General features: G+C 45.0%; 1 protein-coding gene across 1 annotated transcript in view; it reads right to left on the bottom strand.

Annotated features, from left to right (window-relative positions):
* Positions 1 to 26,082, bottom strand: part of LOC137327209 (cilia- and flagella-associated protein 47-like) — a 602,936-nt gene that overhangs the window by 284,145 nt on the left and 292,709 nt on the right. The window contains exons 43-44 of the mRNA XM_067992778.1: positions 8,020 to 8,165; positions 2,940 to 3,048 (exon numbers count right to left, since the gene is read on the bottom strand). Of these exons, the coding sequence (XP_067848879.1) occupies positions 2,940 to 3,048; positions 8,020 to 8,165 (255 nt within the window). The remainder of the gene's footprint in view (positions 1 to 2,939; positions 3,049 to 8,019; positions 8,166 to 26,082) is intronic.

The raw sequence follows: 26,082 nt of genomic DNA, 5'->3' as shown, positions 1-26,082 counted from the left end.
GTATTGTGTGCAGTTTTGGTCTCCTTATCTGAGGAAGGATGTCCTTGCCATGGAGGGAGTGCAACAAAGGTTTACCAGACTGATTCCTGGGATGGCAGGACTGCGTATGAGGAGAGATTGGGTCCACTAGGCCTATATTCACTAGAGTTTAGGAGAATGAGAGGTGATCTCATCGAAACATATAAAATTCTAACAGGACTAGACAGACTAGATGCAGGGAGGATGTTCCCGATGGCTGGGGAGTCCAGAACCAGGGTTCACAGTCTCAGGATACAGGGTATGCCATTTAGAACCGAGATGAGGAGAAATTTCTTCACTCAGAGGGTGGTGAACCTGTGGAATTCTCTACCACAGAAGGCAGTGGAGGCCAAGTCATTAGATGCATTCAAGAAGGAGATAGATATATTTCTTAATGCGAAAGGGATCAAGGGATATGGGGAAAAAGCAGGAACAAGGTACTGAGTTAGACGATCAGCCATAATCATTTTGAATGGCGGAGCAGGCCCGAAGGGCCGAATGGCCTACTCTTGCTCCTATTTTCTATGTTTCTATGTTTATTTATAGGTGGGAACAAAGATTTTGAGTTGAATGCATTGGGTGATGGGGAGCCAGTATATGTCAGTGAAGGTGGAGATGATAAGTGGTTACAATGAACAGTATATAGGTGACACAATTTTGGACAAGTTGGAGTTTATGGAGGCTGCAGGCCAACTAAGAGAGCGTTCAGAGTATTTGAGCCTGGAGGTGGGACAGGCACTTACAAGGATTTCAGTAGCAGTGTAGCTGAGGTAGGGGCAGAAGTGGGCAATTTTGCAGCGTGGGAATTAAGCAGTCTAGGTGATGAACACAACGTGGGGTTTAAAGCTAACTCTTGGTCAAACAGGATAATAAGATTGCAAATGGTCAGATTCAGCTTGAGAGTGTGTCCAGAAAGGTGGATGGAATCAGTGGCAAGGATGTGTGATTTGCGGCAGGGGCGATAGTTGATCACATCAGCCTTCCACATATAAGAGTCCCCCACACCAGGCCACCCATGGAAATGTCATGACAAGAAAATGGGAGGTCAGAGGTAAATAATTGGGATATGAGATCAGATAGATATTCCCTAGTTTCCTTTGATTTACCTTTGGGAGACAGGAAGACATTTTCAGAGTCTTACATGATAGAATAGAATGTATATTGTCTGTGGAAGAAATGAGCTTGATGGACTGAATGGCCTTTCCTAATTCTCTCCTATGATCCTACCTGGTCAATTTCTGATCATACAAAATTTACTTTTGAATTGTTACTTTACTAATGCTATTAATTCAGAAGCAACTGTCCAGCTCAAATGAAGGAATGAATGAATGAATGAATGAATAGCAGACAACAGGACATTATATAAATCCATACTTTCTCTTCTGCAAATAGATTATTAAAGATAGATACTTTCATGAAAGTTAAACAGAATCAAGACCATTAATATATTCACCTCTTTGAATAGAATAATTAAGGTATAAATGACATCGAAGGACTTAATTAACATATGACAATTATGTTAATTGTTAACTATTCAGTTTGATGTGGAGAGTTAGAAGGATTTTAAGTTACTGAAAATTGAAAATGAAAATATTTTTATGGAGATAACAATGAATAAAGCTGTGATTATAAAGAAATAATTTAATAGTTAGAAACATAAAATGCAGCAGTTAAACTCAGGCAGTTTATTGTTAGCTAAATACTTTGGTCACGTTACTTTGTCAGCAGTCACTTCCCCATGAGAAAGTTTTTGGCCAGGGTGTCAATGATGGTTGTCATGGTGACTATCAATAGCCAGGGAGCTCTGTTCAGTCAAGGAACAATGATTTTTTCTAACTGACATAATTACTACAAGATTTCTAGAATTTAATGTGCAGTTGAAAACCAGAAAGTTAATCTTTTTTTAATAACTTGAATTGCAGAATTGTATAATTGAGACCCTTCAGTTCCAACCAGTACCAAGGCCTTGAACATCCAAAACTAAGTAAATATAAATAACCACTCATCTCACTGGCAGCCAGCAGGACAGGATTATTGGATATTTCATGCAGGTAGGTCTTTTCTGGCTAGGAAACCCAATGCTATTTGTCTCCATGAGGCTGTTTTTTGAAATAAATGGGAATATTTCCTCTCAGAGACACACTATTCAAAGGAACCTTTTTTTGAAGCTTTTTGGGGATCGCATTGAAAATATTTGTACCCCACATCAAATTATGTTTCCCTTTAATTTACAACTTGTTCCTGCAGATTTGCAAATATGAAAATCATACCTACAAACAGCTTAACTTGCAAAACAAAATTAAATTTTTATGTACAGTATGTGTAGTAAAAATATTTGCAGTTAAATTTAATCTACTTCAAGTGATAAAGAAGATACTATGGAGTAAAAGTTAATCTTGGGTGGAATGGCGAATCGGCAGTCAAAGAATCATAGAATCATTACAGCATGGAAGGAGGCCATTTGGCCCATCAAGCTTGTGCCGGCTTTTCGTAAGGGCAATCCAGTTGGTCCCATTCCCCGGCTCTTTCCCCGTAGCCCTGCAAATTTTTTCTCTTCAAATATTTATCCAATTCCTTTTTGAAAGCCACAATTGGATCTGCATCCACCACCCTATAGAATCATAGAAAAACACAAACCGCCCAACGTGGGACTTGAACCCATGACCCTGAAATTAAGAGTCTTATGCTCTGCCGACTGAGCAAGCTAGGACTCAAAATAAACAAAATAAATTCTGGCAGCGGTGGGATTGTCTGTTTCACACTTTGCCTGATCTTCTTTTAAAGTGACTTTGCCTGGTTTGCGCCACTGCCCAAGATGAATTTCTATCCCTATTCGTTTTCACATCGTAACTGAAGTAGACAGGAATTGTTTTCTCTGTTATGATTGAACAGATGCTACCAGAAAATAAAAGTCACTGTACCTGAAGCAGCACAATGGTTCTGTATTGCACTAGGACTGAACACTTGTAGTCCAGTGGAAGGCAATGGTATACAGCCAGTTCCTTCCAGACAGTACACAAATTCTCCAATCTACAAAAGAAACCCAAACTGTTTAACATTGAAAGCAGAATATGCCAACAACAAAAGCTAAAGATAAAGCTATTAGGATGAATAAATCAAATAAAACAGAACATTTCTGGGAATGTACATTAAATTGATTAGCACCTGAAAGAGAAAGGTTAATGTTTTGGGCGTAACCTTTCATCAGAATTGGCACAGTGAAGCTTCAGAAGACTTTTATAAAAGGGTCACCCTAAAGGATGACAGCTACTTTCTCCTTTTTATGTTTTTCAAATGTGGCATGAAATAGTTCACCATAGGTGGCAGTCTTGGCTCAGTGATAGCACTCTCGTTCAGGGTCAGAAGATCGTGGGGTCAGGTCCCACTCCAGAGACTTAAGGACATAATCTAGGCTGAACCTTCAATGCAGTACTGTGAGAGTGTTACACTGTCAGAGATGCCTATTTTCAAATGAGACATTAAACCATGGTCAGGCAGATGTAAAAGATCCCATGGCACTATTCAAAGAAGCCAGGGGCGTTTTCCTGGTGTCCTGGCCAACATTTATCCCTCAACCAATACCACTAAAACAGGAGTGAGCCTTAGTAGTAGCATTCCCACATCTGAGTCAGAGAGTGCAGGGCTTGAACCCCATTCTACAATCCCAGAGAGTGGAGGCGGAGGTCTGGCTCTGAATTCTAGATTGACATCCAGTGGGATATTCGTAATTGGTGAGCGTAGATGGCCTCTCTTACTATATGGGTTCTGAGAGCCCAAAAAAACCCTCCTGCCGTATGGGACTACCCAGCCATGTCAGTTGGTATAAAGATGGTTATGGACATGGAAGGAGGGTTCGCGGCCTGTGAGACTGTCGCCCAGCCTGTGAATCCTTCCACTGCTTCACACTATTCTCCAAGGGAAGTGTGCGATGATATTAAAACAACAACATCTGATCACTTATTTCATTATTGTTTGTGGAACCTTGCTGTGTGCATTTTCCGACTTTCCAACAGTGACAACACTTCAGAAGTACTTGACCTTGAAGTGTTTGGGATGTCCCAAGGATATAAAAGGTGCTATATAATTGCAAGTTCTTACTCTTTTCACTCTTTTAGCTGGAGTAAACGAACAAGGACACATGTTTCTGAAATTACCTCCAATGGTTGAAATAAAAGGAAAAACTACAAATGCTAGAAATCTGAAATAAAAACATTAAAAGTTGGAAATGCACATCAGATAGATTTGTTTGAAGATTTTGAGGAAGACTAAAGAATCTGCAATAACGATCAAGAATGGATAATACAAAGAAAAATCAGGTTGTGAGACCGGTAACAAACAGAGATTGGAAAAGAGAAATTAAAAGCAGGAAAGACCAGGAAATGAGGATAGAAGTCATCTTCCAGTTCTGATGAAAGGTCATCGACCTGAAACATTAACTCTGTTTCTCTCTCTACAGGTGCTGCCTGACCTTCTGAGTATTTCCAACATTTTCTGTTTTTATTTCAGGTTTCCAGCATTCATAGTATTTTGCTTTTGACAGAAGTCATCAGGTAGGTTCAAGAAGGGATTTCAGAAAGAGGGAAATTTTGATCAGGACAAAATTGGAAAATGGTCCTAGAAGAACAGAAATATTAGTAATAATGAAGAGAATGTAATTAGCTGCAAATAGTTGGAAGTAGTGCGAGAAGAAAAAAAAACCCTCAATAGTGAATGGATACAAGGGGCTTAAAAGATCAAAAATAAATGTTTAAGATAATTGTGGATAAAAACATCCATTACTCTAAAACTGCAACCATCAAGAAAGCCAGGTCCTCCCCTGCCCCAGACTCCCTCCCCGCCACTTAGCCACAAGTTGGTGCACAGCCAAGGGCCGCACAACCTTCCCCTGCTGGTCGCTGCTCTATACCCTCTTCCGCCCATTCTCGGCAGGATGTGGACCGGCGACATTTAAATGAGGTCTGGGAGCTAAAATACCCCAGGCCTGAAACTTAAGGCAAAGAGTGCATGTCGTACTTGCCCCACCCTAAATCCACTACTGGTTAAAATTGACCCAATGGTCTCAGATTTGCATTTCATTGAGTTCTCCAATTCTCGTTCACCGTTGCATTTTTTAAATTAAAAAAACATTTACCTTCTTATTTGTTTATCTTTATCCCTATTTGAGATTTAATTTAGTGTGAACAATGAATGAAGACACCATTGGTGCCATGACTGAAATTTAACAGTCATTGAGGGGGAGGCCCAGCAGCAGATCCAAGGTAGGAGGTGCCAACTGGCCAAGGTATGTGCTGAAGATCAGGTCCTTTTCACACTCCTAGTGCGCCAGGAGGAGCAGGAATGCACGCACAGGCCTCACAAGGAAGCCTTCGGCCTCCAACCAGACCTGACCATGACCCAATTGTTCTCTCCCCCACCCCCTCAGCCTGGATCATGGCCCCAATGTTCTCGCCCCCATCCCCTCAGCCCAGGTCGCGGTCCCGATGTTGTCCTCCCTCCCCAATAGCCCGGATCACAAGGACAATGTTCTCCTCCCTCCCCCTCAGCCCAGATCATAGCCCCAATGTTATCTCCACCCCCACCCCCCCATCCAGCCTGCATCATGGCCCCGATGTTCTCTGCACCCCCTCCCCCAGCCCGGATCATGGCCACGATGGTCTCCCTCACAGCCGCCACCCCCCTCAGCCCGCATCATGGCTCCGATGTTCTCTCTCCCCCTCTCCTGGTGGTGGCCCCAATGTCCTTGAACACCCCACCGCACCCCCGAGCTCCAATTGCTGCCCGTGGCCTTCAGCTTTTACTGACAGCTGGGGACCGTCCTTATGGCCTCCTGCTGTTTGTTTGTGCTCCTGCCCACTGGGCAGGCTGTAAATTTGGCCAGCTGTCCATTGGCAGCCTGCAGCTGATTATTTAAATAAGGCCCTGCCGTTTCCCCGGACTTGCCCAGTTTTCCCCACGCTATAGTGATCCCCCGCACCTTTCCTGCCTATAGCGGGACCAATGTGTTATTATTGATTGACTTCAGTAGATAAACTGGAAATAAAGTTTGGGAAGTAAGACAATGCACAAACAATGGGAAACATTCAAACAGAAGATGACAAGAAGAATAGTTGGAACAAAATCTGGAGTTCCTTTCATCAGTAGAGAAATTAAAGTGAGGCTTAAAAAAGAGGCATATGACAAATCCAGGGCTAATAATACAAATGAAAATCAAGCTGAATATAGAAAATATAGAGAGCTGAATATAGAAAATATAGAGGGGAAACAAAAAAAGAGTATGAAGAAAGACTGGAAAGTAACACAAAGGGGAATAGTAAAAGATTTTAAAAACACCTAAAAAGGAAAAGAATAGTTAAAAACCGATTAGAGATGAAAAAGGAAATCTTCTTGTGGAAGGTGAAGGAATGTCAGAGATTCCAAATGAATACTTTGCCTCAGTTCTCACTGAGTGTGGTAGTAGGAGTGAAAGGGTACAAAAGGAGGAGGAAGAACAATTAGATTGATTTTTTTTTATTCGTTCATGGGATGCGGGCGTCGCTGGCAAGGCCAGCATTCATTGCCCATCCCTAATTGCCCTTGAGAAGGTAGTGGTGAGCCGCCTTCTTGAACCGCTGCAGTCAATGTGGTGAAGGTTCTCCCACGGTGCTGTTAGGAAGGGAGTTCCAGGATTTTGACCCAGCGACGATGAATGAACAGCGATATATTTCCAAGTCGGGATGGTGTGTGACTTGGAGGGGAACGTGCAGGTGGTGCTGTTCCCATGTGCCTGCTGCCCTTGTCCTTCTAGGTGGTAAAGGTTGCGGGTTTGGTAGGTGCTGTCGAAGAAGCCTTGGCGAGTTGCTGCAGTCCATCCTGTAGATGGTACACACTGCAGCCACAGTGCGCTGGTGGTGAAAGGAGTGAATGTTTAGGGTGGTGGATGGGGTACCAATCAAGCGGGCTGCTTTGTCCTGGATGGTGTCGAGCTTCTTGAGTGTTGTTGGAGCTGCACTCATCCAGGCAAGTGGAGAGTATTCCATCACACTCCTGACTTGTGCCTTGTAGATGGTGGAAAGGCTTTGGGGAGTCAGGAGGTGAGTCACTCACCAGAGAATACCCACCTCTGACCTGCTCTTCTTTATTTATGTACCACAGTATTTATGTGGCTGGTCCAGATAAGTTTCTGGTCAATGGTGACTCCCAGGATGTTGATGATGGGGGATTCAAGGGGAGGTGGTTAGACTCTCTCTTGTTGGAGATGGTCATTGCCTGGCACTTGTCTGGCACGAATGTTACTTGCCACTTATCAGCCCAAACCTGGATGTTGTCCACATCTTGCTGCATGCGGGCATGGACTGCTTCATTATCTGAGAGGCAGATTAGCTATATGTAAGGAATTAAAATTGAAAAAAATTGCTTGAATTCAAAATAGAAAAGGCAACGGGTCTCAATGGTATGCATCCTAGAATCTATAACATCTTTTAAAACAGTGGGATGAGTGGGGACCAACATAATTGGTCAAGGGACCTTGGAAAAAAAAAATCAGGGATGTGATTTGTTGCTTTTGTGGTGGTTGCTGGTTGTTCACTAGTTTCTGTTTAGTGAATAGATTTGTTTTACGAAAAGATTTAGTGCATTTTTTATAGGTAGTGGCAGTGGTTTTTGATAGACTCAAATGTCACTTTCAATAAAAAAAATAAGCAACATGCTTCAAGCCTCACAGACATTCCTACACCCTACAGACATTTTTGCGCTATGGACACATACCAGATGCAAAACTTTTATTTAAGACTGCATTTATAGCATTAAAACAATAAATAATGCCAATGGTCACATTCCAATTATCAGACTAACTAAATCACAAGAAACTGCTTTTAATTCAACCACAATTGTTGAGGAATTCTTTTATATGTTAGGTCAAAGTCTGTTTTTATTATTGTTATAGTTGTAAAAAGTAAAATGTTCGACCTAAATTAACCTTCCAATATAACAGTAATGATTAAAAAAATACGAGTATAATTGTACCTGCTCATTGACTAAGAAAATGGTACAATAGCATTTTCCAATCTGAAAGGGAAGATAAAGAACTTCCAAGACAGAAGAACCTCGTGCCTCCAAATGCAATGACTCTACTTTACTGAAGAACACTGGCAGCCAATTAGCCTGGGAAGCTGTAAACAAAAATCATTTTGTTACTTACAAAAAATCATTGTGATTTGACAGAGCAAAATTGAACAAGAATGAAACTTTTTTTTTAAATGTAACTAATTAGAACTTTAAACTACATGTGAGTCCATTGCAATAATTTAGTATAGTAAAGTTCACAAGTATTCAAAAAATTGCATAGCTGACTTAACAACACTGAATAGAGAAATCATGCAAGAAAAATCAACTGTCCAAATGTGTGCTTTTAGTTTTGCAGCATTTTAATGCTGAATTTTAATGCTGAAGTAGGGTCACAGCGGGGTCATCTTAAATATTTTAAGCAGGCACCTGAGCCAATGGGGGAACATCTTGGGCACCCATCAGGAAAAGGGGCACTGGCCAGCTGTTCACCCACCCACCGCCCCCACCACCATCACCATCAGTCCAGAAGAAAGGAAGCATACCAGCCTTTGTGAAGGAGCTGCAAAAATCTTTAAAATCCTCAAGAGTACAAATCAAGTCCCAGCCCTGGACCTCCAGATGGTTTCCATTTCTGCCAGCCAACAGCCTGGTACCCCTTTTCTCATTTGGGGTGATAGCTTTTGGCAGATCCCAAGGTCAGAGACGAAGAAATGTTATACAACTGTTATTGATTTTCAATCAATGGAATAATATGTCAGATTATCGCCTCGGTGCTGAACGTGAAAATTCATCTTTTGCTGTACAGACCAAATTCATGTGAACAGAAGACTTTATAGGATGGTTAACTAGGTCCACCCTCTCCAACATCAAAAAATATCAATCTTCCACAAGATTATGATCAGAGCAGCTCCTCAGGAATTCCTAGGGCATGTTTTTAACTTGGAGCCTGGAACCCAGCCCCTCCCTAGACATTCGACGGAGAGCCTGGAAGTCAAATGAGTACGTCGCAATCTGCAATCACAACTCAACTGAAGGTGCTTCTGGGTTTCTCAAGTGCTAGGCAGCCAGATTGACAGGCTGACTGCTTGTCGGAAGGGAAAAGAGCGGCGAATCAAAAAGGGGGGTGGGAAGGAGAGATCGTGGACCCTGGAAAAAATCGGAATGGGGTGGGGGGACGTGGATGACATGGGGGTCCAGCAAGCATTGGCATCGGGCAGGGGCGTCCAGCATTGGGGTAGGGGAGAGGGTCGGCCGATCGTGCGGTCATGTTGCACCAGGTGAGCTTGTTAGGCTTGGAAGATGCCCTTCTGCTCCTCCGGCCCACAAGCAGTGCAATAAAGATACTCACCTCCTGGATCAGGCCCTTTCTGCCTGCTTTCAATATGGCGGGAATAAGAGGATCAATAAAAGGCGCAGAGAGAGCGGACCTGAAGGATCAATAAAAGGCATGGAGAGAGAGCAGGCCTGAAGGATCAATAAAAGGCGCGGAGAGAGAGTGGGCCTGAAGGATCAATAAAAGGTGCAGCGAGAGCGTACCTGAAGGATCAATAAAAGGTGCAGCGAGAGCGGATCTGAAGGATCAATAAAAGGCGCAGAGAGAGCGGACCTGAAGGATCAATAAAAGGCGCAGAGAGAGCGGACCTGATGGATCAATAAAAGGCATGGAGAGAGAGCAGGCCTGAAGGATCAATAAAAGGTGCAGCGAGAGCGGGCTTGAAAGATCAATAAAAGGCGCAGAGAGAGCGGACCTGAAGGATCAATAAAAGGCGCAGAGAGAGCGGACCTGAAGGATCAATAAAAGGCGCGGAGAGAGAGCGGGCCTGAAGGATCAATAAAAGGCGCAGAGAGAGCGGACCTGAAGGATCAATAAAAGGTGCAGAGAGAGCGGACCTGAAGGATCAATAAAAGGCGCGGAGAGAGAGCGGACCTGAAGGATCAATAAAAGGCGCAGAGAGAGCGGACCTGAAGGATCAATAAAAGGCGCGGAGAGAGAGCGGACCTGAAGGATCAATAAAAGGTGCAGAGAGAGCGGACCTGAAGGATCAATAAAAGGCGCGGAGAGAGAGCGGACCTGAAGGATCAATAAAAGGTGCAGCGAGAGCGGACCTGAAAGATCAATAAAAGGCGCAGAGAGAGCGGACCTGAAGGATCAATAAAAGGCGCGGCGAGAGAGCGGACCTGAAGGATCAATAAAAGGTGCAGCGAGAGCGGACCTGAAGGATCAATAAAAGGTGCAGCGAGAGCGGACCTGAAGGATCAATAAAAGGTGCAGCGAAGCGGATCTGAAGGATCAATAAAAGGTGCAGCGAGAGCGGACCTGTAGGATCAATAAAAGGTGCAGCGAGAGCGGACCTGTAGGATCAATAAAAGGTGCAGCGAGAGCGGACCTGTAGGATCAATAAAAGGTGCAGCGAGAGCGGACCTGTAGGATCAATAAAAGGTGCAGCGAGAGCGGACCTGTAGGATCAATAAAAGATGCAGAGAGAGCGGACCTGTAGGATCAATAAAAGGTGCAGCGAGAGCGGACCTGTAGGATCAATAAAAGGTGCAGTGAGAGCGGATCTGAAGGATCAATAAAAGGTGCAGCGAGAGCGGACCTGTAGGATCAATAAAAGGTGCAGCGAGAGCGGACCTGTAGGATCAATAAAAGGTGCAGCGAGAGCGGACCTGTAGGATCAATAAAAGGTGCAGCGAGAGCGGACCTGTAGGATCAATAAAAGGTGCAGCGAGAGCGGATCTGAAGGATCAATAAAAGGTGCAGCGAGAGCGGACCTGAAAGATCAATAAAAGGTGCAGCGAGAGCGGATCTGAAGGATCAATAAAAGGTGCAGCGAGAGCGGACCTGAAGGATCAATAAAAGGTGCAGCGAGAGCGGACCTGTAGGATCAATAAAAGGTGCAGCGAGAGCGGACCTGAAGGATCAATAAAAGGTGCAGCGAAGCGGATCTGAAGGATCAATAAAAGGTGCAGCGAGAGCGGACCTGTAGGATCAATAAAAGGTGCAGCGAGAGCGGACCTGTAGGATCAATAAAAGGTGCAGCGAGAGCGGACCTGTAGGATCAATAAAAGGTGCAGCGAGAGCGGATCTGAAGGATCAATAAAAGGTGCAGCGAGAGCGGACCTGAAGGATCAATAAAAGGTGCAGCGAAGCGGATCTGAAGGATCAATAAAAGGTGCAGCGAGAGCGGACCTGTAGGATCAATAAAAGGTGCAGCGAGAGCGGACCTGTAGGATCAATAAAAGGTGCAGCGAGAGCGGACCTGTAGGATCAATAAAAGGTGCAGCGAGAGCGGACCTGTAGGATCAATAAAAGATGCAGAGAGAGCGGACCTGTAGGATCAATAAAAGGTGCAGCGAGAGCGGACCTGTAGGATCAATAAAAGGTGCAGTGAGAGCGGATCTGAAGGATCAATAAAAGGTGCAGCGAGAGCGGACCAGTAGGATCAATAAAAGGTGCAGCGAGAGCGGACCTGTAGGATCAATAAAAGGTGCAGCGAGAGCGGACCTGTAGGATCAATAAAAGGTGCAGCGAGAGCGGATCTGAAGGATCAATAAAAGGTGCAGCGAGAGCGGACCAGTAGGATCAATAAAAGGTGCAGCGAGAGCGGACCTGAAAGATCAATAAAAGGTGCAGCGAGAGCGGACCTGAAGGATCAATAAAAGGCATGGAGAGAGAGCAGGCCTGAAGGATCAATAAAAGGTGCAGCGAGAGCGGATCTGAAGGATCAATAAAAGGCATGGAGAGAGAGCAGGCCTGAAGGATCAATAAAAGGTGCAGCGAGAGCGGGCTTGAAGGATCAATATAAGGTGCAGCGAGAGCGGACCTGAAGGATCAATAAAAGGTGCAGCGAGAGCGGACCTGAAAGATCAATAAAAGGCGCAGAGAGAGCGGACCTGAAGGATCAATAAAAGGCGCAGAGAGAGCGGACCTGAAGGATCAATAAAAGGCGCGGAGAGAGAGCGGACCTGAAGGATCAATAAAAGGTGCAGCGAGAGCGGACCTGAAGGATCAATAAAAGGTGCAGCGAGAGCGGACCTGTAGGATCAATAAAAGGTGCAGCGAGAGCGGATCTGAAGGATCAATAAAAGGTGCAGCGAGAGCGGACCTGTAGGATCAATAAAAGGTGCAGCGAGAGCGGACCTGTAGGATCAATAAAAGGTGCAGCGAGAGCGGACCTGAAGGATCAATAAAAGGTGCAGCGAGAGCAGACCTGTAGGATCAATAAAAGGTGCAGCGAGAGCGGACCTGAAGGATCAATAAAAGGTGCAGCGAGAGCGGACCTGAAGGATCAATAAAAGGTGCAGAGAGCGGACCTGTAGGATCAATAAAAGGTGCAGCGAGAGCGGACCTGTAGGATCAATAAAAGGTGCAGCGAGAGCGGACCTGAAGGATCAATAAAAGGTGCAGCGAGAGCGGACCTGAAGGATCAATAAAAGGTGCAGCGAGAGCGGACCTGAAGGATCAATAAAAGGTGCAGAGAGAGCGGACCTGTAGGATCAATAAAAGGTGCAGCGAGAGCGGACCTGTAGGATCAATAAAAGGTGCAGCGAGAGCGGACCTGAAGGATCAATAAAAGGTGCAGAGAGAGCGGACCTGTAGGATCAATAAAAGGTGCAGCGAGAGCGGACCTGTAGGATCAATAAAAGGTGCAGCGAGAGCGGACCTGTAGGATCAATAAAAGGTGCAGCGAGAGCGGACCTGTAGGATCAATAAAAGGTGCAGCGAGAGCGGACCTGTAGGATCAATAAAAGGTGCAGCGAGAGCGGACCCGAGTGGTGAAAGCAAAAAAAAATCAAGAAAAAGACAAAAAGTGACATCACAGAGGAACGCCGACGGTGAGTCAGTGCAAGTATTTAGTTTATTGGTAAGTGTTTTTAGTGGTTGTGGTGTTTAGTGGTTAGTGTCTTCAGTGGTGGTTAGTGTTTTAGTGGTTAGTCTGTTAGTGTTAGTTAAAAAGCCTAAAAACTAAAGAAGATTAAAAAGAGCGGAAACTAGTTTAAAGTAGATAAATTAATTAGTTTTTTTTTAAAAACTAAAAATAAAACAGCTCAATTAATTACACAAAAACTTTGATAAATTAAATATATAAAACAAGGTTAGATAGGGATGGCAGGGCAGGTGGTGTGTCGTAACTGCAGCATGTGGGAGTTGGCGGAGACCAGCGAGAACCTGAGCAACCATATCTGTGGTTAGTGTCTGCGGCTCAAGGAAATTCGGCTCAGAGCTGGAGTCCAAGCTGCAGATGTTGCGATGCATTTGGGAGGGGGAAGAGTTCTCTGGACACTTTGATCCAGGAGGCAGTCACACCCCTAAGGTAAGGTAGTAGTTTACGGATGGTTAGTGTTAGGGACAGGAGGAAGTGACTGCGAGTCAGGCAGGTATGGGGACCCAGGATGCAGGAGGATGATGGAAGAGCCTCAGCCTTTGACCTTGTCCAACAGGTACGATATACTTGCAATCTGTATGGATGAGAAGAAAGGCTGCAGGGAGGATGGGCAATTTGACCACGGCACCAAGGTACAGGAGGCTATTCAAGTGGGGGGAGTAAAAAGGAATGTGGTAGTGGTAGCGGATAGTATAATCAAGGGTATAGACACTGTTGTCTGCAGCCGTGACTGGGAGTCCCGATGGCTTTGTTGCCTGCCTGGTGCCAGGGTATCTCCTCGTGGCTGGAGAAGAACTTGGAGAATGAGGGGGAGGATCCAGTTGTCGTGGTCCATGTAGGCAACATCGACATAGGTAGAACTAGGAATGAGGTTCTGCTGAGGGAGTTTGAGGGGCTCGGGTCCAAATTAATAAGCAGAACCTCAAAGGTAATAATCTCTGGATTACTACCTGAGCCACGCGCAAATTGGCATAGGGTCAAACAGATCAGAGAGTTAAATGCGTGGCTCAAAGAGTGGTGTGGGAGACAGGGGTTTTGATTCATGGGGCACTGGCAGCAGTACTGGGAAAAGAGGGAGCTGTTCCATTGGGATGGGCTCCGCTTAAATCGGGTTGGGACCAGTGTCCTGGTGAATCAAATAACTAGGGCGTATACAGGGCTTTAAACTAAAAAGCGGGGAGGGGGGTGGAGGGTTCAGGTAAGGGTAAATTTATAAATCTAAAGAGAAAAGTCAAGGCCGTAGCGCAGTGTAGTGATTTGATTTGGGTAAAGATAAGCAGAATGTGTCAGGAAGGGACAGAGAGTTTAACGGTAATAGTGTATCAATGAATAAGGTCAAATCAGGGAAAAATAGTAAAAAGTAAAAATTAAAGGCACTTTATCTAAATGAACAAAGCACTCAGAACAAGATAGACGAAGTAATGGCACAAATAGAGATAAATGGGTTTGATCTAGTAGCCATTACTGAGACATGGTTGCAAGGTGCCCAAGGTTGGGAACTAAATATTTCAGGGTACTTGACTTCACAAAAAGACAGACAAAATGGAAAAGGAGGGGGGGTAGCCCTGATAATAAAGGATGACATAAGGACAGTAGCGAGAAAGGATCTTGGCTCGGAAGACCAGGAAGTAAAATCGGTAAAGGTAGAGATAAGAAATAAGGGGCAGAAAACACTGGTGGGAGTAGCTTATAGGCCCCCGAACAGTAGCTATACTATTGGACAGAGTATTAATCAGAAAATAACAGGTGCTTGTAACAAAGGTAATGCAATAATTGTCAGGCACTTCAGTCTTCATATAGACTGGGCAAATCAAATTGGCAAGAGTTCATGGAATGCATTCGAGACAGTTTCTAAGAACAATACATGGAACCAACCAGGGAACAGGCTATTTTAGATCTTGTCTGTGTAATGAGACAGGGTTAATTAGTAATCATATAGTAAGGGATCCTCTGGGGAAGAATGATCGTACTATGTTAGAATTTCATATTGAGTTTGAGAGTGACATACTTAAGTCCGAAACTAGAGTCATAAACTTATATAGCTATGAGGGACGAGTTGGCTAAGGTGGATTGGGAAATTAGATTAAAAGATAAGATGGTAGATAAGCAATGGCGAACATTTAAAGAAATGTTTCATAATTCTCAACGAATATACAATCCATTGAGAAATAAAAACTCCATGGGAAAAGTGATCCATCCATGACTAACGAAAGAAGTTAAGGATAGTATTAGATTAAAAGAAGAGGCTTGTTACATTGCCAAGAGAGTAGTAAGCCTGAGGATTGGGAGAGTTTTAGAAACCAACAAAGGATGACCAAAAAATTGATAAAGAGGGAGAAAATAGAATAAGAGAAATATAAAAACAGATTGTAAGAGCTTCTACAAGTATATAAAAAGGAAGAGAGCAGCAAAAGTAAACGTGGGTCCCTTAGAGGCTGAGACAGGAGAAATTATAATGGGGAATAAAGAAATGGCAGAGACGTTAAACAAATATTTCGTATCTGTCTTCACAATAGAAGACATAAACAGCATACCAAAAATAATGGAGAACCAAGGATCGATGGGAGTGAGGAATTTAAAGTAATTATTAATAAAGAAAAAGTGCTGGAGAAATTAATGGGACTAAAAGCTAACAAATTCCCTGGACCAGATGGCCTATCCTAGGGTTTTAAAAGAGGTGGCTGCACAGATAGTGGATGCATTGGTTATGATCTTCCAAAATTCCTTAGATTCTAGAAGGATCACAGTGGATTGGAAGGTAGCAAATATAACACCAATATTCAAGGAAGAGGGAGAGAGAAAAGAGGGAACTATAGGCCAGTTAGCCTAACACCAGTCGTCAGGAAAATTTTTTTTTTTTTTAATTCGTTCATGGGATGTGGCCGTCGGTGGCGAGGCCAGCATTTATTGCCCATCCCTAATTGCCCTTGAGAAGGTGGTGGTGAGCCGCCTTCATGAACCGCTGCAGTCCGTGTGGTGAAGGTTCTCCCACAGTGCTGTTAGGAAGGGAGTTCCAGGATTTTGACCCAGCGATGATGAAGGAACGGCGATATATTTCCAAGTCGGGATGGTGTGTGACTTGGAGGGGAACGTGCAGGTGGTATTGTTCCCATGTGCCTGCTGCTCTTGTCCTTCTAGGTGGTAGAGGTCGCGGGTTTGGGAGGTGCTGTCAAGGAAGCTTTGGCGAGTTGCTGCAGTGCATCCTGTGGATGGTACACACTGCAGCCACTGTGCGCTGGTGGTGAAGGGAGTGAATGTTTAGGGTGGTGGATGGGATGCCAATCAAGCAGGCTGCTTTGTCCTGGATGGTGTCGAGCTTCTTGAGTGTTGTTGGAGCTGCACTCATCCAGGCAAGTGGAGAGTATTCCATCAGACTCCTGACTTGTGCCTTGTAGATGGCGGAAAGGCTTTGGGGAGTCAGGAGGTGAGTCACTCGCCACAGAATACCCAGCCTCTGACCTGCTCTTGTAGCCACAGTATTTATATGGCTGGTCCAGTTAAATTTCTGGTCAATGGTGACCCCCCAGGACGTTGATGGTGGGGATTCAGCGATGGTAATGTCTTTCAATGTCAATGGGAGGTGGTTAGACTCTCTCTTGTTGGAGATGGTCATTGCCTGGCACTTGTCTGGTGCTATTGTTACTTGCCACTTATAAGCCCAAGCCTGGATGTTGTCCAGGTCTTGCTGCATGCGGGCACGGACTGCTTCATTATTTGAGGGGTTGCAAATGGAACTGAACACTGTGCAATTTTCACTTCTTCACTCAGAGGGTAGTAGGTCTGTGGAATTTGCTGCCCCAGGAAGCTGTGGAAGCTACATCATTAAATAAATTTAAAACAGAAATAGACAGTTTCCTAGAAGTAAAGGGAATTAGGGGTTATGGGGAGCGGGCAGGAAATTGGACATGAATTTAGATTTGAGGTTAAGATCAGATCAGCCATGATCTTATTGAATGGCGGAGCAGGCTTGAGGGGCCGATTGGCCTACTCCTGCTCCTATTTCTTATGTTCTTATGTTCAATCATCAGCGAACATCCCCATTTCCGACCTTATGATGGAGGGAAGGCCATTGATGAAGCAGCTGAAGATGGTTGGGCCTAGGACACTGCCCTGAGGAACTCCTGCAGCAATGTCCTGGGGCTGAGATGATTGGCCTCCAACAACCACTACCATCTTCCTTTGTGCTAGGTATGACTCCAGCCACTGGAGAGTTTTCCCCCTGATTCCCATTTACTTCAATTTTACAAGGGCTCCTTGGTGCCACACTCGGTCAAATGCTGCCTTGATGTCAAGGGCAGTCACTCGCACCTCACCTCTGGAATTCAGCTCTTTTGTCTATGTTTGGGCCAAGGCTGTAATGAGGTCTGGGGCCAAGTGGTCCTGGCAGAACCCAAACTGAGCATCGGTGAGCAGGTTATTGGTGAGTAAGTGCCACTTGATAGCACTGTCGATGACACCTTCCATCACTTTGCTGATGATTGAGAGTAGACTGATGGGGCGGTAATTGGCCGGATTGGATCTGTCCTGCTTTTTGTGGGCAGGACATACCTGGGCAATTTTCCACATTGTCGGGTAGATGCCAGTGTTGTAACTGTACTGGAACAGCTTGGCTAGAGGCGCAGCTAGTTCTGGAGCACAAGTCTTCAGCACTACAGCCGGGATGTTGTCGGGGCCCATAGCCTTTGTTGTATCCTGTGCACTCAGCCGTTTCTTGATATCACGTGGAGTGAATCGAATGGGCTGAAGACTGGCTTCTGTGATGGTGATTGCCTGGCACTTGTCTGGCGCGAATGTTGCTTGCCACTTATCAGCCCAAGCCTGGATGTTGTCCAGGAGGAGGAGGCTGAGATGGATCATCCACTCGGCACTTCTGGCTGAAGATGGTTGCAAATGCTTCAGCCTTGTCTTTTGCACTCACCTGCTGGACTCCGCCATCATTGAGGATGAGGATGTTTACAGAGCCTCCTCCTCCCGTTAATTGTTCAATTATCCACCACCATTCACGACTGGATGTGGCAGGACTGCAGAGCTTTGATCTGATCCGTTGGTTGTGGAATCGCTTAGCTCTGTCTATAGCAGGTTGCTTCCGCTGTTTAGCATGCATGTAGTCCTGAGTTGCAGCTTCACCAGGTTGGCACCTCATTTTTAGGTATACCTGGTGCTGTTCCTGGCATGCTCTTCTACACTCCTCATTGAACCAGGGTTGATCCTTTGGCTTGTTGGTAATGGTAGAGTGAGGAATATGCCAGGCCACGAGGTTACAGATTGTTCTGGAATACAATTCTGCTGCTGCTGATGGCCCACAGCACCTCATGGATGCCCAATTTTGAGCTGCCAGGTCTGTTCTGAATCTATCCCATTTAGCACGGTGGTAGTGCCACACAACACGTTGGATGGTGTCCTCAGTGCGAAGACAAGACTTCGTCTCCACGAGGACTGTGCGGTGGTCACTCCTACCAATGCTGTCATGGACAGATGCATTTGCAACAGGTAGATTGGTGAGGACAAGGTCAAGTAAGTTTTTCCTTCGTGTTGGTTCGCTCACCACCTGCTGCAGGCCCAGTCTAGCAGCTATGTCCTTCAGGACTTGGCCAGCTCGGTCAGTAGTGGTGCTACCGAGCCACTCTTGGTAGCACCACTACTCCCCCACCCAGAGTACATTCTGTGCCCTTGCTACCTTCAGTGCTTCCTCCAAGTGGTGTTCAACATGGAGGAGGACTGATTCATCAGCTGAGGGAGGGCGGTAGGTGGTAATCAGCAGGAGCTTTCCTTGCCCATGTTTGACCTGATGCCATGAGATTTCATGGGGTCCAGAGTCAATGCTGGAATGCATTATTAAGGACGTAGTAATGGGGCACTTAGAAAATCATAATATGATTAGGCAGATTCAAGATGGTTTGATGAAAGGGAAATCGTGTTTGACAAATCTATTAGAGTTTTTTGAGGATGTAACTAGCAGGGTAGATAAAGGGGAACCAGTGGATGTAGTATATTTGGATTTTCAAAAGGCATTCGATAAGGTGCCACATGAAAAGTTGTTACACAAGATAAGGGCTCATGGGATTGGGGATAATATATTGTAAACAATTTTACAACACCAAGTTATAGTCCAGCAATTTTATTTATTATAACTTGGTGTTGTAAAATTGTTTACAATTGTCAACCCCAGTCCATCACCGGCATCTCCACATCATGATAATATATTAGCATAGATACAGGATTGGTTATCGGACAGAAAAAAAAGAGTAGGAATAAACGTGTCATTTCCAGGTTGGCAGGCTGTTACTGGGGGGGTGCCGCAAGGATCTGTGCTGGGGCCTCAGCTGTTTACAATCTATATTAATGACTTAGATGAAAGGACCGAGTGCAATGTATCCAAGTTTGCTAACGATACAAAGCGAGGTGGGAAACTAAGCTGTGAGGAGGATACAAAGGGCACAATTGTAAAAGTGAAAAACAGGTGGGTTGGGGGCATGGGGGCATTCAAAATTGCAACCATTTCAGACTCGCCCCCAATCCGCCCATTTCCGTTTTCACCTGGACGGGACGAGGGACGGGCAACCAACCCGCTTCCAAGGGGCGGGTCAAGAAAGGAGGGAGAGAGAAAACAGGGAACTCCCAGAGGCTTCGGGCCTCCATTTTCCCACAGTTTCCGATTTCAATTCCGGAGGGCCGGGATTCCCGGGCCTTCTCTTTCACGCCACGTGAAAGGAGGCAAGAAGGCCCGAGACTAACAGGTAGGTGCCTTTCTGGCACAGCTTGTGGGCCGAGAGGAGCAGGAGTGCTTCCCCCAGGCCCAACAAGCCTACCTGCAGCGACCCCCAATGATCGCGGACCCCCGCCCCTGATCTCCACCTCCAACGACAATCGCCGACCCACGACCCTGATCCCCCGCCCAACGATCAGGAACTCCCGATCCCTGATCCCCAGTCCCCCCCCAACAATGATCATGGACCACCGACCTCTATCCCCAATACCCCCCCAATGGTTGCGGACCCCTGACCCCAATCACCCCCCAATGATCATAGACCCCTGACCCCAATCCCCCCGCAATGATCGCGGACCCCCGCGATGACCCCTGATCCCGACACCTCCCCATGACAGACCCAGATCCCTCCCCGCATGACTGATTCCCTCGGAGGCCCCGTGCCAACCCAAGCCCCGTACAACCCATGGCCATCCATGCCCCTGTGCCCACTAATTCCCTCCCTCCCTCCGTGCCCCCCTCCATCCATACAAACAAAGACTTACCTGAAGACTTACCTGAACACGTGCTCTCCCTGGCTGGTCTCCCGTCTGACGAAGACCAGCCTGGCAATCAGGCCGATCCGTCGAGTGGCAAACCGACAGAAAAAAATAAAAGACATCCTTACGTCAAAATCGTAAGGATGTCTGGGAAACCCGTACTTCTGGTTTTCCCGTCCACAATTTGACCCCCCTGCCCCCTTCCCGGCTCGGAGTCAAAATCATGCCCAAAAAGTCTACAAAAGGATATGGACAGGTTAAGTGAGTTGTGAAAAAGGTGGCAGATGGAGTATAACATGGGGAAATGTGAGGTTATTCACTTTGGTAGGAAGAATAGAAAAAGAGAATATTTTTTAAATGGTGAGAAACTATTAACATAGGAACATAGGAACAGGAGTAGGCCATTCAGCCCCTCGTGCCTGCTCTGCCATTTGATAAGATCATGGCTGATCTGTGATCTAACTCTATACACCTGCCTTTGGCCCATATCCCTTAATACCTTTGATTGCCAAAAAGCTATCTATCTCAGATTTAAATTTAGCAATTGAGCTGGTATGAATTGCCGTTTGCGGAAGAGAGTTCCAAACTTCTACCACCCTTTGTGTGCAGAAATGTTTTCTAATCTCGCTCCTGAAACGTCTGGCTCTAATTTTTAGACTGTGCCCCCTACTCCTAGAATCCCCAACCAGAGGAAATAGTTTCTCTCTATCCACCCTATCCGTTCCCCTTAATATCTTATAAACTTCAATCAGATCACCCCTTAACCTTCGAAACTCCAGAGAATACAACCCCAATTTGTGTAATCTCTCCTCGTAACTTAACCCTTGAAGTCCGGGTATCATTCTAGTAAACCTACGCTGCACTCCCTCCAAGGCCAATGTGTCCTTCCGAGGGTGCGGTGCCCAGAACTGCTCACAGTACTCCAGGTGTGGTCTAACCAGGGTTTTGTATAGCTGCAGCATAACTTCTGCCCCCTTGTACTCCAGTCCTCTAGATATAAAGGCCAGCATTCCATTAGTCTTTTTGATTATTTTCTGCACCTGTTCATGACACTTCAATGATCTATGTACCTGAACCCCTAGGTCCCTTTGGACATCCACTATTTTTAACTTTTTACCATTTAGAAAGTACCCTGTTCTATCCTTTTTTGATCCAAAGTGGATGACCTCACATTTGTCTACATTGAATTCCATTTGCCACAGTTTTGCCCATTCACCTAATCTATCAATATCCCTTTGTAATTTTATGTTTTCATCTACACTGCTTACAATGCCACCAATCTTTGTGTCATCGGCAAACTTAGATATGAGACTTTCTATGCCTTCATCTAAGTCGTTAATAAATATTGTGAATAATTGAGGTCCCAAGTCAGATCCATGCGGGACTCCACTAGTCACATCCTGCCAATGTACCTACCCATTATCCCTACTCTCAGTCGCCTTTCGCTCAGCCAACTTCCTCACCAAGTCCGTACTTTTCCCTCGATTCCATGGGCTTCTATCTGAGCTAACAGTCTCTTATGTGGGACCTTATCAAATGCCTTCTGGAAGTCCATATAAATAACATCCATTGACATTCCCCTGTCCACTACTTTAGTCACCTCTACAAAAAATTCAATCAGGTTTGTCAGGCATGACCTACCTTTCACAAATCCATGCTGGCTCTCTCTAATTAACTGAAAATTCTCGAGGTGTTCAGTCACCCTATCCTTAATTATAGACTCCAGCAATTTCCCCACAACAGATGTTAGGCTAACTGGTCCATAATTCCCCGGTTTCCCTCTCTCTCCTTTCTTAAAAAGCGGAGAGCCATGTGCAATTTTCCAATCCAGAGGGACAGTTCCTGAATCTAGAGAACTTTGAAAGATTATAGTTAGGGCATCTGCAATGTGCTCACCTACTTCCTTTAAAATCCTGGGATGGAAACCATCTGGTCCTGGGGATTTGTCACACTTTAGTGCTATTATTTTCTTCATTACTGTTGCTTTACTTATGTTAATTTTATCAAGTCCCTGTCCCCGATTCAATATTAGTTTTCTTGGGATTTCCGGCATGCTATCCGCTTTTTCTACTGTAAATACTGACGCAAAGTAATTGATCAACATGTCCGCCATTTTCCCATTATCAATGACAATATCCCCACTTTCAGTTTTTAAGGGGCCAACACTGCTCTTTTTCCTCATATAACTATAAAAGTTCTTTGTATTGGTTTTGATATCCCTTGCAAGTTTCTTTTTATATTCTCTTTTTGTAGCTGTTACTATCTGTTTTGTGACCCTTTGTTGATCTTTGTATCTTTCCCATTCGCCAGGATCGGTGCCATTTTTTGCCTTTTTGTATGCCTTTCCTTATGTCTTATACTGTCCCTTATCTCTTTAGTTGTCCGTGGCTGTTTTTTTTGGCAAGTAGAGTTCTTGCCCCTCAGGGGTATAAACCGATTCTGTATTACGTTAAATGTTTCTTAAACATTTCCCACTGATCATCAGTCGTTTTACCCATTAACAGATTTGCCCAGTTTACTGTGAACAGTCTCTGTCTCATGCCTTTGAAGTCGGCCTTACCCAAGTCTAGAATCTTAGCAGCTGACTCACTTTATTCCCTTTCAAACACTATATTGAACTCAATCATGTTATGATCGCTATTGGATAGATGTTCGCGTACAGTTAAGCCGTTAACTAAATCTGGTTCATTACTCATTACTAAATCTAGTATGGCTTGCCCCCTTGTTGCCTCCAGGACATACTGCTGTAGAAAACTATCCCGAACACACTCAAGAAATTCGCTACCTTTCTGACAGTTGCTCGTCTGCTTTTCCCACCTTGCAGGACCTAATCCCTTTTTTTTACCTATGTCGTTGGCACCGATATGGACCACAACTACTGGCTGTTCACCCTCCCCCTCCAGAATGTCCTGCAGCCACTCCACAACATCCTTGACCCTGGCACCAGGGAGGCAACATACCATCCTGGAGTCATGTTTGCGGCCACAGAAACGCCTATCTGTTTCCCTTACAATTGAATCCCCTATCATTATAGCCCTGCCACTCTTCTTCCTCCCCTCCTGTGCAGCTGAGCCACCCATGGTACCACAAACTTGGCTCTTGCTGCTTTCCCCTGATAAGCCATCTCCCCCAACAGTATCCAAAGCGGTATATCTGTTTGAGAGGGAGATGGCCCCAGGGGACTCCTGCTCTACCTGCCTAGTCCTTTTCCTCTATCTGGCAGTCACCCATTTCCTTTCTGCCTGCGTAATCTTTACCTGCAGTGTGACCACCTCACTGAACGTGCTATCCACGATAGTCTCAGCATCACGGATGCTCCACAGCTAATCCACCCGCAGCTCCAGCTCCGAAATGCGGTTAGCCAGTAGCTGCAACTGTACACACTTCCTGCACACATGGTCGCCAGGGACACTGGTAGTGTACATGACTTCCCACATAGTGCAGGAGTAGCATATCACGGGTGTGAGCTGTGCTGCCATGACTTGCCTTAGATTTACCCTGCGTTCACCTCTCAGACTCTCCTCCCGCTCTCGGTCTCTCCTTTTATACTGTGTTCACCTCTCGGACTCTGCTGCCTCACCTCACCTGCTGCTTTTATTCCCCACTCTCAGTCTTCTGCTGGTGTGCAGCGGGATTTGGGTATCCTTGTACACGAAACACAGAAAGTTAACATGCAGGTACAGCAAGCAATAAGGAAGGCAAATGGTATGTTGGCTTTTATTGCAAGGGAGTTGGATCACAAGAGTAAGGAAGTCTTGCTGCAATTGTACTGGGCTTTGATGAGACCTTACCTGGACTACTGTATACTGTTTTGGTCTCCTTATCTAAGGAAGAATATACTTGCCTTAGAGGCGGTGTAACAAAGGTTCACTAGATTGATTCCTGGGATGAGAGGGTTGTCCTATGAGGAGAGATCGAGTAGAATAGGTCTATACTCTCTGGAGTTTAGAAGAATGAGAGGTGATCTCATTGAAACATATAAGATTCTGAGAGGGATTGACAAGGTCGATGCTGAGAGACTGTTTCCCCTGGCTGGAGCGTGTAGAACTCGGGGACATAGTCTCAGAATAGGGGTCGGCCATTTAGGACTTGGGTGAGGAAAAATTTCTTCACTCAGAGGGTTGTGAATCTTTGGCGTTCTCTACCCCAGAGGGCTGTAGATGCTCAGTTGTTGACTCTAGTCAAGGCTAAGATCGATAGATTTTTAGACTCTAAGGGAATCAAGGGATATGGGGATCGGGCGGGACAGTGGGGTTGAGGTCGAAGGTCAGCCATGATCTTATTGATGGCAGAGCAGGCTTGAGGGGCCATATGGCCTACTCCTGCTCCTATATCTTATGTTCTTATGTTCACCTGATGTGAATCGGAAGCGATGGGAAACCCAAATAGGTAAGGTTACATTTTTTTTCAATACACAAAGAATTGAGTACCTCAACTATTTCAATGCGGTACATTGCCCTTTTAAGTATCGGCCCCCCCGGCTTCAAGTGGGGGCAGGACTTCCTGGTGTCTGTTGCCGACGCGCAACCAAACATGCCTGGGTCAAACCCGGAAGTGGGCACGTTGGAGCTGGGATGTGGTCCTGCTCCAAAAAGCTGTTATTTTAACTTCCCACCCGTCCCCAACCTACCCGTTCTTGGGGGTTAAAACTACCCCTTTTGTTTAAACCAGATCTCAATATTTCGAAGAGAAGTACAAATGATGTGACAGAAGCACCGGAGTATTTTATATAAATCCAAAATGCCCACAAAGTATACCATGGGCTCAACTTCACAGAATGTTTCTTCTACTTTGCAACACTCAACCAGACAGTGGTATTAATTGGAACTTATGCCATCGCATGCAGAAGTTTAAATATAAAGCTATTTAATACTTGCTGAGCTCGCTGAGCCAGCTCAATAGTTAAAGAAGTAACAGCCTGTGTAAATCTGTTGCTGATTATTTCTCTAACTCTCATGAACCACCAATTTAATTCAGTAGAGATTTGTTATTGCAGTTGCTTCGGGGTGTACCTAGTTATGCCACATTAAAAATAGAAAAAAGAAAGCAGCTCTTTGAGACTGATCTGTAAATTGCATCCAATTGTGAACATGCTTTAGAAGACTTTTTTTTTCTCAGCTCTGTCTTCCTTTATCGATGAATGATCTTTAGAAAGGAAGATTTTAATTCCTAGTTCTTGTCTTTTGCTTGATTATATAATGTTTCAACTACTCCTCCTTTAATACCAAACTCATAAAATATGCATATATATGCAATGCATATAACTATTTTTTTTCATTCGTTCATGGGATGTGGGCGTCGCTGGCGAGGCCAGCATTTATTGCCCATCCCTAATTGCCCTTGATTAATAATATCAAAATGAAGTATTATAAAAAATAAGTACAGATTATTTGACTTCAAAATGGGGACTAAAAACAACTGTGCAGCCTGGTCCAATTATTCCCTGCGCTCTAATCCCACTTCACCTGAAAACTATATTTGGTCTTGACTCCCTGCGTCAACAACATGGGAGATTGACTGGTTTCTTATTAAAAGTTTTCCATCTCCACACATTTCCTGTCTTCAAAAATCTGTTGTCAGTCTTTTGTGTCAACTTTCTCCATAAAAAATTTCTCTATCCACATTTACAGTGGAAGTCATATGTCATCTGGTCCCTGTGTGGTGCCATATTATCGTCTTCACCCATTCCAAAAACTACTCAAAATGCTTTCTGAATATTTTTGCTCCAACCATTTTATTCTCACTGACTGGCATTGGCTGTGGGGTGGCTTCCTTTATCATTCTGTCAGAGGAGGTCGCTGACCACTGTGCTGTCAATCAACAGGACTCCAGCCGATTAATCACCCTATCCATTTCTCAAAGTTCTCAGAACCAGCTGTCAATCAAAACT

Source organism: Heptranchias perlo, chromosome 11 (genome assembly GCF_035084215.1).
Source record: "Heptranchias perlo isolate sHepPer1 chromosome 11, sHepPer1.hap1, whole genome shotgun sequence".
Classification (NCBI taxonomy): domain Eukaryota; kingdom Metazoa; phylum Chordata; class Chondrichthyes; order Hexanchiformes; family Hexanchidae; genus Heptranchias; species Heptranchias perlo.
This window is presented reverse-complemented; position numbering and strand designations above follow the sequence as displayed.